Source organism: Sesamum indicum, linkage group LG3, assembly GCF_000512975.1.
Source record: "Sesamum indicum cultivar Zhongzhi No. 13 linkage group LG3, S_indicum_v1.0, whole genome shotgun sequence".
NCBI classification, from domain to species: Eukaryota; Viridiplantae; Streptophyta; class Magnoliopsida; order Lamiales; family Pedaliaceae; genus Sesamum; species Sesamum indicum.
The window spans coordinates 7,236,075-7,250,611 of record NC_026147.1 but is presented as its reverse complement, the minus strand read 5'-3'; the positions used below and the strand labels follow the sequence as shown (position 1 = coordinate 7,250,611).

The 14,537-nt window shown below is 30.9% G+C and overlaps 1 protein-coding gene across 1 annotated transcript in view; it reads right to left on the bottom strand.

Moving 5' to 3' along the window:
* Positions 1 to 3,201, bottom strand: part of LOC105157545 (cytochrome c1-2, heme protein, mitochondrial-like) — a gene marked incomplete in the record, with an annotated part of 4,009 nt that extends 808 nt beyond the window's left edge. Inside the window, 7 exon segments of the mRNA XM_020692790.1 lie at positions 70 to 81; positions 157 to 273; positions 720 to 791; positions 911 to 1,190; positions 1,492 to 1,706; positions 2,697 to 2,788; positions 3,008 to 3,201. Coding sequence (XP_020548449.1) covers positions 70 to 81; positions 157 to 273; positions 720 to 791; positions 911 to 1,190; positions 1,492 to 1,706; positions 2,697 to 2,788; positions 3,008 to 3,011 — 792 coding nt within the window.

The following is a 14,537-nucleotide window of genomic DNA, read 5'->3' as shown; positions in this document are numbered from 1 at the left end:
CTTTTGGGGGCGTACCAACTTTCGTTCTTCCATTTCTGGTTCATCAGCGCAGCCCATGAACGTTTCAACATCTTTTCCCATCTGCACAATGAGGAAACGTCAGAATATGCCTTCAATTGGAAAAGATATGCCAACACAACTCAAAGACCAACTCACTTGTGCTTCGGTTGCAGGGGTACCATCTTCATACTCAACAGCACCATCATTAAGCATTTTAGGCATGGCTATAGCTCCACCAGGGAAGTAAGGATTATAGTGCAGCCCTTCTCGAATCTATGATATTATTCAAGGATGCACAGCAACAATTGATTTTAATACAGTGAAAGGAATAATGATAGATTTAGTTATAGACTTATAACATACATCAAATAAATAATAGGACAGTGGGATTGGAAGAGAACAAATAAGAGTGAGACAAACAGAAAAGCATCCTATAGGAAAACCGAACATCATATACTTTTATTTCAAGGCTCAAACACCCATGTCATAACTCCAATCATCAAAAAGTATGGCGGATTGATCCTGCATCTTAAGCATATGGTAAATAGCCTTAAAGAATTATGCATATAATACCTGTATATTAGCTAGTATTTACCATTAAGAAATCAAAGATGAGTCTTAACGATTAGCTAGTCTTTTACCATACAGAAAACAATGATGAGTCTTAATGATTGTTAATAGTCCATAAACAAAGAGAGGCTAGAAATGCAAAAAATTACCGCAACGCCAGCAGGAGGATCACGGTACCCAGTTAGAAGAGCAAATACATAGTTCTGACCATTATGGCGGGCCTGAGAGGAAGAATAATAGCAATTGAGGTATATGTATTTTAATATATATATATACATATATACATACATATGTATTCTCTAAATTTCTCTCTGAATGGTTGAAGATCATGAGAGATCACCTTGGTGATAAGACTTAAATCAGGCGGATAGGCTCCTCCATTTGCAAATCTTGCTGCTTGCTCATTAGCATAAGGCTGAGGAAAACGATCACTCAGCTTCCCTGGGCGAGTAAACATCTCGCCCTCATCATTTGGTCCATCAACCACTTCAATCTCTGCTGCCATAGCTTTAGTTTCTTCTTCAGTGTATGCCACACCAACAAGATCACGATAAGAGATAAGTGACATTGAGTGGCAAGATGCACAAACTTGCTGATAAACCTGGTGACCACGACGAATCCTGTTTACAGAAGTTATGTATTTAAAAGAGGACCATATCCTCCAATTCATGAAAACCATTTAACATTAAACAGAATTTTCAAATATAGTAGTTATTGATGATCTCCAGCCTATTTATTTTGGAGAAAGTATGGTAAAACAAAACTCAAATATATGACTCACAGCACAGAAATATTTTCTTCCAATTCAATGAGCAGGCTACCAACAGATATTTTAAAAAAAAAATATTATCACAAACACAAACAGATCAAGCTACAGTTTTCCCAAATTATCAATAGCTGTGCAATAATGCATTTACTTACGAAGCATGGTCATATGAACTAAGGATGCCATTGTGAGGCCATGGATAGCTAGGACACTCCAATCCATGCTCAGCCTCATCAGAAGCATAGGCAACTGTTGCACAACTCAGGAGCCCTGAAGCTCCTGCACCAAAGAGTGCAAATATTTTGGAGAACTTCGAACAAGCAGAACCAAATTCATCTTGACCATGCTTTGGAAGAAGTGCTGGCACAGCCTGGAAATTATGCTAAAAATGTCAATTAATAATGGAGTGAAACCGCATAATAGAGAAATGTATACAGCCTTGCGCTTCAGAATGGTACATATGTTGCGAAAGAGATTTCCAGATTCAAATGGAGCAACAACTGTTCATTAAGCAAAGCAGCAGCAAGAATTCTCTATTTGAACCTCAAATAAATAGTTTGAACCATGAATTGCTAAATTGTGCATAGTGTTACAAAGAAGAACATGGAGTTAAATTCCATCATACGTTGCTCCATACTCCCAAAAGGTACTCAATGATTTAGAAATTCAGGGAAAGGTATGGGATGGAAAGGGCGAGGAAGTTGATCTATCCAGTTGAAACAAGCTGACAAACTGGCATAAATGAACTTGGTCAATTGCCACAGTAGTCAATGAGGAAGAAGAATCATATATTTGTTCGCCTAACTAGTCGCTTCTACTGAATTTCGATCTTGAGAATTGGCAAAGATTTTATACACTCAACATCCAATATCTATGATAGAGATTACTAATTGCATACTGGAATTCTCAAAAATATCCTTCTATTACCATTTCAAAATTTTGTAGATTCGGGTATACTAGATAAACTGAAAAAATAGAATATCCCAGTACAAACCAAATTCATCTGAAACCTTAATCAAAATGGAAGTACCAACATCCTCCGAAAGTAATCCATCCTAGAAGTTAAATCCAACACTGGATAATAAAACTAATGCATCATCCTGGAAACTCGTGCCAATTACTTCGTAACTGGAGTTACGTTTTGAATACATTACCACACAGAACAAAGCAGCTCTGGACTGCATACGTATAATAGTAACACTACTACTAATACCAACAACAACACTAATAATTCTGAAGTTAAATTAAGAGGAATAGTTTAAATTACAAATAAGTTGGAAGAAATAAATACTACAGCACCTATACTTGCAATCTGTTAGCCAAGTAATGGAACTAATTCAACAAAATTGAATTACAGTACCTTGTAATCGGAGGCTGCTATGGAAGAGTCATTTCCAACACTTCTGCGAGCGAATTGCGCGACAAATCTGTTGACCTTTCCAAATCCTGATTCTAAATAGGAAAAGCAAATGACAGAACAATTCAGTACCTAAATGAGAAGCAAGGATTAGCAGCTGAATAACAATTGTCAGCGTACAGAACATCAACATTTTACCGTTGAACCATGCGATAAATATAAAAACACGTCGCTAAATCATCGAAATAAGAATGCAACTCAACATACAAAATACTTCAAACATGGAGATCAAATGAAAGAGAAAGAGAGCTTACTCATATTATTCGCCTTTCAAATCACGCAGTACAGAAGAGTGTGAGCAGAAGAAGAGAAATTACTGAAAAATGAGTGTTCGCGTGTCTGAGAACGAGAGAAGGTGAGAGAGAGTGAAGCGTGTGGCGAAAATGGCCGAGCAAATGAACGGTTCAGAAGCGATGAAATCACTAAACCGGCTGCTCAGGGCTACGACCCGTTTGGCGAAAATTAGTTAATGAAGTGAATAGTGTGTTTAGTCTTTCGTTTACACTTTTTGAGTACACTAACCATTATGATATATTATCACTGTATATATGTAATAAATAATTTTTTATATTAAATATATTATAAAAAATAAAATATATAAACTAATAAATCACATTTTAAAAAATAATAATCACCGTGTCATATTCATCGTAAGGGTATAAATTTCATTTAAAAATTGATGATTTTGTGAGTGCAAATAACTTTTCTTTTTTATATTAGTATAAATTACATTATCGTATTTTAATATTAGTTTAATTATTCGAATATTTTTTATCTTTTGTAAAATTATAAACGCACTCTTTCAGGGAGTATTAATATAATTTATCACAGAATTGTGCTTATAAAATTTTGTTCTTAGATCAGAAGCATACAATAATTATACAATTTCATGTGGCGTATTTATAATTTTTTGAATGACAGAGTTATTTATATAATTAAATTTAATCTCAAGAAACGTGCATGTAATTTACACTTTGTTTTAATCTATACTATTAATAGCCAAGAGATATATTATAGTTATGTACTATATCTATACACTTCACACTTGGCATGCATGATTTAGACGTACACATAATATCTTCAGGGATAGTTATATTTACACCTTTGACTTCATATATTTGAAAATTTTTTATATATAGTCATTAGAAATTTTAACATCATTTATGCAAATCACAAACATTTATGTTGCTCGTCAGGCTGTGGGCTTTGTATCGTGTCGGGATGGGTTGAATCATCTTAAGTATGGGCCAGAGAGTTGCACTGGAAACTGATTTTCATTTGGCTATCGTGGTGGGGAATTTAGTTCAAACACCTCTGGAGAATTTACTTCTCTCTTGCCAAACATGGCTCCACACATATGCTGATGTTCAGCTTTCCTTGAGTCCTGCTTTTACATAGCTTATGTCTTTTTGGTAAATTATAATAAAGAGTTTATATAATTATAAAATATATTCTCATTGTTTGAAAAAATTATTAATACATTCTTGATTTTAGCAATTGTCTAATAATTAATTTATTTATTTTTTAGGATTAAAAGCAAGTTTAGTGTCCTAACTTCAGACAATTCTCATTTTAGTCCCGTAACTTACTAGGGTTTCATGTTAGTCCTTTACAACTTAAAAAAGCTCAATTTTGGTGAAGTTAGGGGACTAAAATTGCCTTTAATCCTATTTTTTATGGTGAACTAACAAAATGCCTTTATTGACTATGAAAGTATGAATTATAATTATACATGTTTTTAAAAATTTTCTGAAATATTTTTATGGAGAATCGATAAATTCGTTGTAATTTTTCAGATTTTTCCATCCACGTCATTCGCTTTCTTTATATACTTTTTATTATATAATACAAGAAGGATAAAGTTGATGATTCCGTGCCTCCATCCAAAAATTACATAATTTTATCAAACATCACGTGGTATTCATAATTATGTCAAATTTCAGTGAAAATATATGTGATTTTACCTTTTCCTTTTATTACGATGGAGGTGGGGAATCTGAGTTTGAACTCGAACCACTTCTTAATAGGAGGAGATAATACCAACTCAATCAAATATTGAACGCAACAAAGCAAATAACTTGATTACAAGTTTTTATTTGAAAATTCAACTAATGGATTCTCAATCCAATAAACTCAATTTGCAAAATTTCCAATATAATAAGCTATTAATCTTTCAGTATTAATTCTGGCATTTACTAAGAGTAAGATGAAATTATTTGAAGACATATATAGATTTATTAAACATGATACTATTATTATATGTAATATAGTGTACATATAAATATAAAATAATATTTTATTCTTAAAACTCAGTTAAAATTGCATTCAAGGTGCCGTACTAGTACACCACTAGGACTAGGGGGAAAATTTGCTCTTTTTTTTTTTTTAAAAGATATAAAGAGATAATTTGATATTTTTTTTTATACAGAAATGTACTTGTACATATCTCATATTACAGAGGTACTTGCATTTTGTTATCAAAAAGTCTTTCCCGATTGAAAAATACCTTGTTAGAATAATTATTTATTTGTTTCTTTTGCCAATTTTGTTTATTACATAACTAGCTTCTTCAAACTGAAGAATGCCCTATTTGATCTTTTTTTTCTCCTCCCAAAAATTAATAATTCTAAATCAAATACTTCATCCGTATTCACGAAAGTTGAACCTACAATCCTGTTGGTTCCAGAATTCTATTCACGACGCATATAACCAGCGTGTAGCATCGAGTACAATAAAGTCAGTTATACTTCAAGACTCATTATGTTAAGAAATTAATACCAATCGATTCAGTTTAAGATTTTTAGATGATGTGACCATTCCACAGAGTACGTCGAACCAAACAAGAGGTATTGTATTCAAATTTCGTTGTCACCCATTTATAAAAAGAAAGATTTCACGTGCAATGACTAATGTTAAAAGAATTTATTGATGCAACACATCCATTTCACTACATACAAACAAATTTACTTACCAAAAAAAGTAGTTGTTTAAGGTTTGCAAAACCCTCATGCCTCTCACACTTAGTTTTGTCAAAAAGTTGTATGAATTTGAAGAGGAATGAAGTGATGGAGAGAGATGTGCAATATGAATGACCCCAAAAATACATTGAACACAAACAAGAACTTATTACACATACATTCTCAAATGCAATAATAACATGGGATTTTGCTTTATGGTAAAGAAAGGAGACATTGAAGATTCTTTGGCCTAGACTTGTTGTGGAGGGAGTATTGGGGATAAGAAAGAGTTGGCACTTTCAACAGTATGGAGGAGATTCATAATGTCAACTTAGCTGGGCCGAAAGTGTTCAAATATGAGAGGAGTTTGTGGGCCTTCAAATAGTCAAAAGCCCACTAACACAACTCATTGGAAAGGAATCCTCCGAGTGAGAGAAAAGACAAACGGACAATGTATGTAAATTTTCATTATATGTCAAATCATTAATGTGGGGATATTTATCTAAGTAGCATAAGTCGGGTGCGATGACATCAAAAGATGTTGCTTTATCTAATTATGTTAATAAGTAAAGAAGCCCCCATCGTTTTTGAGACAGAAAATGATGCCTAAAAGAAAGTTGCACTGGATGCATGGGGGCATCCCAATTTCCTACATCCTCAACGCCAAGCTCCAAAGCCACAAATAACTTTCCTAATGCGTTTGAAATTCTTTTAAGTGTTAAGCCGTAATAAGTGATTGATTATGATATACAATACATGACAAGTTCTTGACACGTTGATGCGCACAGTTTTCATCCAACCGCGTCTAATCAACCGAATAAGTGTTAATCATTAGTAAAATGATATGTCATTTGGATGAAATGATGCGTCAAATTAAATAAAAATTCATAATCTTTCACAAACATCTTTTTCGATTGGACATATCTATTCAATGATACATTTTCAATTTTTTATAAACATACCCCTATTCACTTTGTATTCAATTAAAAATCAAATTTAAAGCATTGCAAGCATTTTAGTGTTCCTATTCAAGAAAGTGCAAAATATCATTTTGGTTGGTTCTTCCTAAAGTTTACAGTGTTGTTACTTTAAAATTGTCCATAGTTGATTCTTGAGGACAAACTGACACGCCACCATTAACACCAAAGCCCGGGGGTCGGGGGTGATAATTGTCTTTAAAAATAAATAATCCAACTCTCATATCAACTTCTTAATACACAACTACAGCATATTCTTATTTATCACAACATGATATTGATACTTAACGTGTATTAATTATTAATAATTAAAAATCATAATATATTTATAGTTGATTTGCCGAATAATAATAATAATTAAAAAAAAAAAAACCTCCACCCAAAATCAACTCCAATCTCTCCATCCAAATTGTTGTACATATATTAAAATAAAAAATGGAGGAGAAGAAACAAAGTGATAGGCAGTTGGAGGAAGAAAACCGAGAAATACAAGGTCAAGTAGAAAAGGACATGGCCTGAAAAGCAGAGCAAAGCATGGTTTTAAACAGACAAAACATTGGTTTAGCTCACGGCCTCCCCCAACCCCCCTAAAATATTCAAATTTTATTATTTTTATTTTATTTTCCCAATATTAACTAATTATTTATTGCAAAAAATATATATATTTACTTGTGACAACATGCCGCAAAAGTTGTTATCACTGGTCGGTAGTAACAGACAAATCCAATCCTGCTCCCACTTTTCTTCTCCTCTTCTCTTTTTATTATTCAATTAATACATCAATATAATTAAAAATAATAACAATACATCAGTATGACTAATAACAATAACAAATTTTGTAATAACTTAACAACTCACATAAAATACATAAAATAAAATAGATACCCACACGTCTAATAAAATTCGAATCAAAAACCTCAAATTTATTCATAAAATCGCACCTAAAGTGTTTATAAGAATATTTGAAAAAAAAATGGTTCTTGGACTGTCGAAAATAAGGGGGGGGGGGGGGTTGCTTTTTGGTGTTATCTTGTTGTTGCTTCACACGAAACATTTGTGGGCTGCTTTATTACTTTACCAACATTACCTTTAGGCCTTTGCCTAATCACACACACTTGTTCATCATCACACACTACTAATTATTTAATTTGAGCCACTTAATTTTTAGGGCTCGAGATAAATTTTATGTTTTTAGTTAATTAAGTTGCATGATTGATGTTAATTAATTGTGGATGTGCATGCATCCTCACACTAATTACTGCTCAATTAATTTAATTTTAGAAAAAAAGGACATCAAACTCATGTCTCTAGGTGCTTAACCTTTTCTTTTTTCCTTTTTTTTAAAAAAAGAAAAATCCAATGTAAGATTCGAGGAATATTTATTTGTTATGCGTTGCATATTTAAGTGCGTGTGTTTTTTTTTTTTAAAATGTCTGGATATATAGGAGAATACTGAGATTTAATTAGCTTGAGATGATACGGGTACTAGAAGAAAATTTATTATTGCCTATAGTTTCATTGGTTATGAACTAAAATCATGGTAAAGTACCTGTTGTTAATTATGATTAAATAAAAATAGATGCAAAAATTTAACTTGTCCATTATGGAAATTATTTTTGCCATAACTCTTAGCCGTAATAAGTATTTTAGTCACACTCGAAAAAACAACGGCCAATTACGTTTACGTGGTCGTGGTTAATGATTATAATAATGTCATTTTCAAATTCAATTAAAAAATATATATATTTTTAAAAATACATCGATATTTCTAAATCAACCAACATACAATTGTTACAATATTCAATACGCAATACGTCAATAACTCTAAATCAATCAATAAAATAAAAAATTAAAAAAACAACAACATAACTAGTATTAAAAGTAGACTAAATGCCTACATACATAAAATTCGAACTCATAAAACTCTTATTGTGAGATATCAATTTCACCGCTCAAACAAAGAATTATTGGTGAGTTAAGACAGTTTTTTTAAAAACCCAAAAAAGATTTGACATATATTAATATCTTTGAGAAAGATGTGTGGATGAAAATAAATAATGGAAGGATGATTGAGTGTGAGAAATAGTTGGATTTTCTGGCGCTTGGTTGCAGTATCACATCCCATCCATCCACTATACACTTCAATATGTGTGTGGAGACATGAGAAACAATACTCATTCTGTGCTTTCACAAATATGAATTGATTCAGTTATCCATCACGTCTCCACCTATTACTATCACTGCGCATATATATATATATATATATATATATGTGATAAATCAAACATATTCAATATTATATAAGGGTGGTTTGGTCATAATAAAGATTTATTTAGCATACAATAAATTGGTAATAAGTTTGCATTCAATTTTTTTTGCTAATATCAGCAAATTTGATGAATTTTGACTAATGTAGGAATTTATTTGATAGACGAAAACAAATGTCAGAAATATTGATTGTAGTTTTTCAAACTACAAGGGGTCTATGTATAATTATACAAAGTCTCAAGGGAAAGCAGTTTAATTATCCATGTATCTTACTATCAGTTGATAAGATCATAGTGTCAAAAAGAGAGTTTGAATTGAGTTATAAGTTTATGCGACTCCACTATAAATAGAGAACCCGCAAACTTAAGTTACACATAAGTTGTTGCATTATATGAGTCACATAGAAAATATAAAGGATCATACATCTCAAAATACCATTAGTTATCTAGTGAAAAATTACCAAATAAGTCCAATATTTTGAATGTGGACACACAAAAAGACACTAATTGCCTTACCTAAACGGACGAATAATTATTGGAACAAAAAAAATGGTTAGATCCATTCATCGACGTTTAATATGTATGTAGTAGTCATATTCATTCGTCACATACAACATACCCGTAAGAAAGTCCCTTCGTAATACAAGCTATATAACAACACCCCCATATTTTTTGTAAAATTATAGCTATACCCTTGAAGGGTGCTGGTATAATATTTTTTAAGGGGTGCTTGTGTAAACTGTGTTTAAATAGGGGTGTAATTGGGGATTATAATTATAATTTCAAGGGTTGTAGCTCTAATTTTGTAAAAATAGGAGGTATTTATGTATTTTAATATAATTTCAGGGGTATGAATGTAATATATCCAATAAAAAAAGGGAAAAAACAACATAGCCACTGGTGCCTAGAGGTAGAGTGGTGCAAGCTGTTCTCTGAGGAAGAAGAAACAAAAAACTGATATGCAATTCTAACAACTTTTGCCTTTGAATCCATCCCCTGCAAGTCATTTCACTCAATAATAGGCAGAGAGTAGCCAAATTAACATCACATTCTCACTCATATTATTAGGGATATATGGATGAAGAAGAGCATAATTATTCTCTAAAATATCTATGTCAGTTGACAAACATTAAAGCCCTTATCACTCATTATATGCCACTACATTCTGCCCGCGTGTATAATTTAAATTTTTATTTAATTATAAAGAAAAAAAATAAAATAAGTAACTCATCATATGTAATTTATATTTTTTTGTGTTTTAAAAAACTTTGGCGATACATTCTTCGAGGGTATTTTGGTCAACATACATTTTGTCAACTATATGTAGTCATTTTGACCCCCTCAAACTTAATAAATTGTATAAATTTATCTTTCTAGGGCTGAAAAGACAATTAATTATTTAAAGGATAATTACAAAGGGCTCTCCTCAAGTTTTTTGTAATTACATATACCCTCTTATTGTTTGAACAATTGCAAATACCTCCTAAAATTAACGACCGTTTTACAAAAAACCCCTTATAATAGATTGCCACGAGAAAATATTTATAATTTTTTAAATAATAATAAAAAAAATATTTATAATTATAACAAATTTTATGAAAATCAATCTACAATCTACTCATAAAAGTGTCAAAGGGGTGATGATGAATTTTGCAAGAAGTAGTGGTGAATGAGTGTGGGATTGAATGGTTTTATGTGATGTAGAATTGGCAAAGGGGTATTGATTTCCATATGTGGGCAATTCATAAGAATCTATCATTACAAGGGCACAAACATCATGTTAGGAAACTTAGGAAGGTGATTATGATGTCAATTGAGAGCTTTCCTAGTTTGTGTAAGACATCAAGTTATGGAGGAATTGTTTGACATATATCTCATCTTATATGCATCTATCAATGACACAAAACAAAAGTCAGATTCAAATAATTAGGTTGAGGTTGATGCAAATTTCAAAGTACCTGTTCCAATGCGATATGGAACTCTACTCATAATAATTAATATGGTCTATAAAAATTGTTCGATTAAAAGATAAAATGTAATTATCCGAATCAATGTCACATGTTTTTGTTTTTTAGAGCAGTGGGGTGTGTTTGAAATATAATAATTTTAAAGAAAAAACTTATAAACAAAATCATATATTTGAAGAATAAAATTTATAAGCTCGTATATTTTATAAAATTTAAATGTTATTTTAAAAATTAGTCCTTTTGTATATATAGAGAGAGATGTGGACAAGATAGGGGAAATTACTTTACATGATTGGATGTTGCAGCTAGCAAAAGATGATGAGATAAAGGCCACAGCCCACAGTGATCACTTTTTTGGAAATTTACTCTTTTTTTTATATATAAAGAAAAAAAAAAAAAAAAGAAATGTGGTTAGCTAGATTCTTTTATGTTGGAAAATGAACTGATTTTCAGTTGCAGCTTATTGGCAATATGTGGATCATTGCAGCTTATTTATAAAGTTATGTACTCTATTCGGTTTTATTGATGCAAGAAGTATTGCTTCCATGAATTGTTGATGGGTATATTTATAATAGGGCTACGATACTAGACCTGTTCCAGTAAAAAAAAGTGGTTAGAATCGAAGTTATTTGAGCTTTTATGTACTTGATAAGTAATTTATAAGTACTTTTATTAGCGACTTACAATATTTGAATCATATTTCGACGATGAAAATAACTAGAGTCAAGAACGCTCAATCCAGTTCATGTCCTTTTATTCGAGTCCTTTTGATCTGGCACATGTTCGATCAAACTTCTAATATATATGAACTTAATGTAACCAATCAATCTGTCTCAAATTCTACAGTTCATGAGAAATTGTACATGGCAAGTTTATAAACATCCGACTTCTGTGTCCCGTGTACGAGTTTGATACCCAAATATTTCCTACAACCTCCAATATTTTCCATTTACAATCAATCTAACTTAGGTTTAAGAGAATTATAATTGGAGTCTTCTCGATGTGATTCTAACGATTTTTTGCGTTGTATAATAAAGGAGGAAGTTGTTGGAGGGTAAGAATAAGAAAAAAGAGGATGATGGTGTGGCATGACGTGGCTGCCACCCAAAGTTAGTCCATCACATACATAATTGGAAAATTGATATCTAACATACATACACTAACAACAATTACTCAATGCCAAAATCCTTATCATAAAAACAGCACATAACTGCAAACTTTTTGTGCATATGTATCACCACCTCTACCCATCCTCATCAATATATATATATATATAGGAATAATTATATTTGTACTCCTAAATTATAATTTATTTATTTAAATTATTCATATTTTTTTGAATAATTAAACCTACATCCCTCAGAATCGTTAACACCATTTACACAAATCATTCATACACCCACCCATGAAAAACGTCAACATTGCTTATAAATTTTTAATTTAAAAATATGCAATTCAAATATATTTTTATTTCTTGCGCAAAAAATCAATAAAATATTCTCATTCTATTAAAAATATTGAAAATTGAAAATGAAAATAAATACAAAACCAAACGACGTAACATCTCGTGAATATAAATACTATTATTTTTTTTTTTTTCAAACTATGTGACAAATTTTATCAACAACTCATGCATGGGCCCAAATATAAAATAAAATAAAATTCATCTATTGAAATATATATATATATATTTAATTAGAGGGTGTTGAATAAAATGTTAGGCGTTTAACACCTACCTTTATACTTAATTTGTGCTAATTATTTAACTAAATATTGTTATAAACCTAATCTCATACTTGAGATGGATGTTCTAACTTAAGCGCGTTTTATTAATATTTTTTTAATTTTACAAGTGATCCACCAATATACAATAAAGTCTGATAATTATTATAAATATATAACTTTGGTTTAAGATAATTGGAATTTGTTGAAGATCTATCTCATCAATTTATTAAATATTTGAATTTTTATCCAAATTATTATTCCCGAAAACTAAATTTTGTAAAAAAATAAACCACAAGGGTAATAAGAAATGCTAGAAAAATTGAATTTCTTTTTATTGGATCAAACACGATAAAGTATTTAGAATTTATTTTTTATTTATTTATTCAAACAACTTCATGAAAATAATAGTAATAGGAATACAGCTAACTCAACTCCCAAAAGACTATAAAATCCCTTAAAAGGCAAAAAATTACTCAACGGAGACAAAGATCCTATTCGGGTTGGGTCGAACACCGATCTAACTTGACTCAGGACCCAGAACCAGGGCATTTGAACCTATAAATACATCTGACCACCTCATTATTGGTTCGTCATTTTATTACTTTCGCACTAATTTTATAAGCTTTTCGATCTCACGAACTCTCTAATTAACTTAAATATAGGAGGACATTTGCTGGGAATAATCCATCGAGCTTAACGAACTTCTTTCTTCTCAAACACCAAAACACCTGATCTGGACTATTCGATGGACGACTTAGATCTCTTGCTGGGATTAAATAATATATATATATATATATATATATGTATATGTATGTATTTTTGGGAGTGGCAGCCTCCTTTCACTTTCATTCCGGTCTGATGGGACCAAAGGAAAGCCAGTTATGTAGTTCCCAATATTTTTAAATCTGGAACCCAACTCTGCAACTAATGATGCAATAAAGTCCAATTCCCAAGTTACGCGTGAAATAAATGGAGCTTGCTTTGCTCCGACTCAGATCATTTCCATTATAAATATTCTTTATTATTAATAATTCCAATTAATTTTTACAACACAAGAGTTGACTTCATTATAATTTAAACCCAAAAAAAAAAAAATTTAATTTCAACCACACTCAATAAAATTTGACATAATTATAAATAACTTATTATTATTTAAAAAATTATAAAAAACTCCCTGAATTTAACATTAATTGAGCATCGAGCCTATTCCGTTAATTAGTTTTTCATCCAATTTTTATAACACATTAATTAAAATATTCTTTTGGATTATGAATTATGGTTCTATATATATTTATTTTATTTTTGAATTGGAATTATAATGCCTTAAGAATTATTTATTTACGCACGCTCAATTTTTTTTATATTAAAAAAATAAGGATAAAGTAGTAATTTATAAGTTGTCGTAAAAGGAATACATAATTATTTTTTATTTTGAGGGATACTTTTAATTTTAGAAACAACGAGCAGTATTGTTAATTATATCAAATTTTAAAGAAGGTAGTTGTAATTTACTATATGTACACATTAAAAAAAAATAAAAGTTAATTCGACTGCCCACCAAAATAAAAAGTAAAAAAAATGAAAAAAGGAGAACAAATGTAACGGATTGGTCAGTTTGATAGCAGAGAGGAACAGTAGGGGAAAAGAGGACAAAGAATGAAGCAAAATTTCCGGGAATTTAATTATTTTTTTTTAAAAATATTTTTGTTCAGAAAAAAAAAAAAGAAAAAAAGAAAAACAGGCACATGGCACAGACACATCGAAAGGGTCCCTTAGCAGACAAAGTCTTTAGATGGGCGTACCTATTGTTGCATGAAGATAGTGTTTCTGATTTGTGAAGTTTTGGGAGTACAAATGGAGCTATGGGATAGGGATCACTCATCTCTCACTC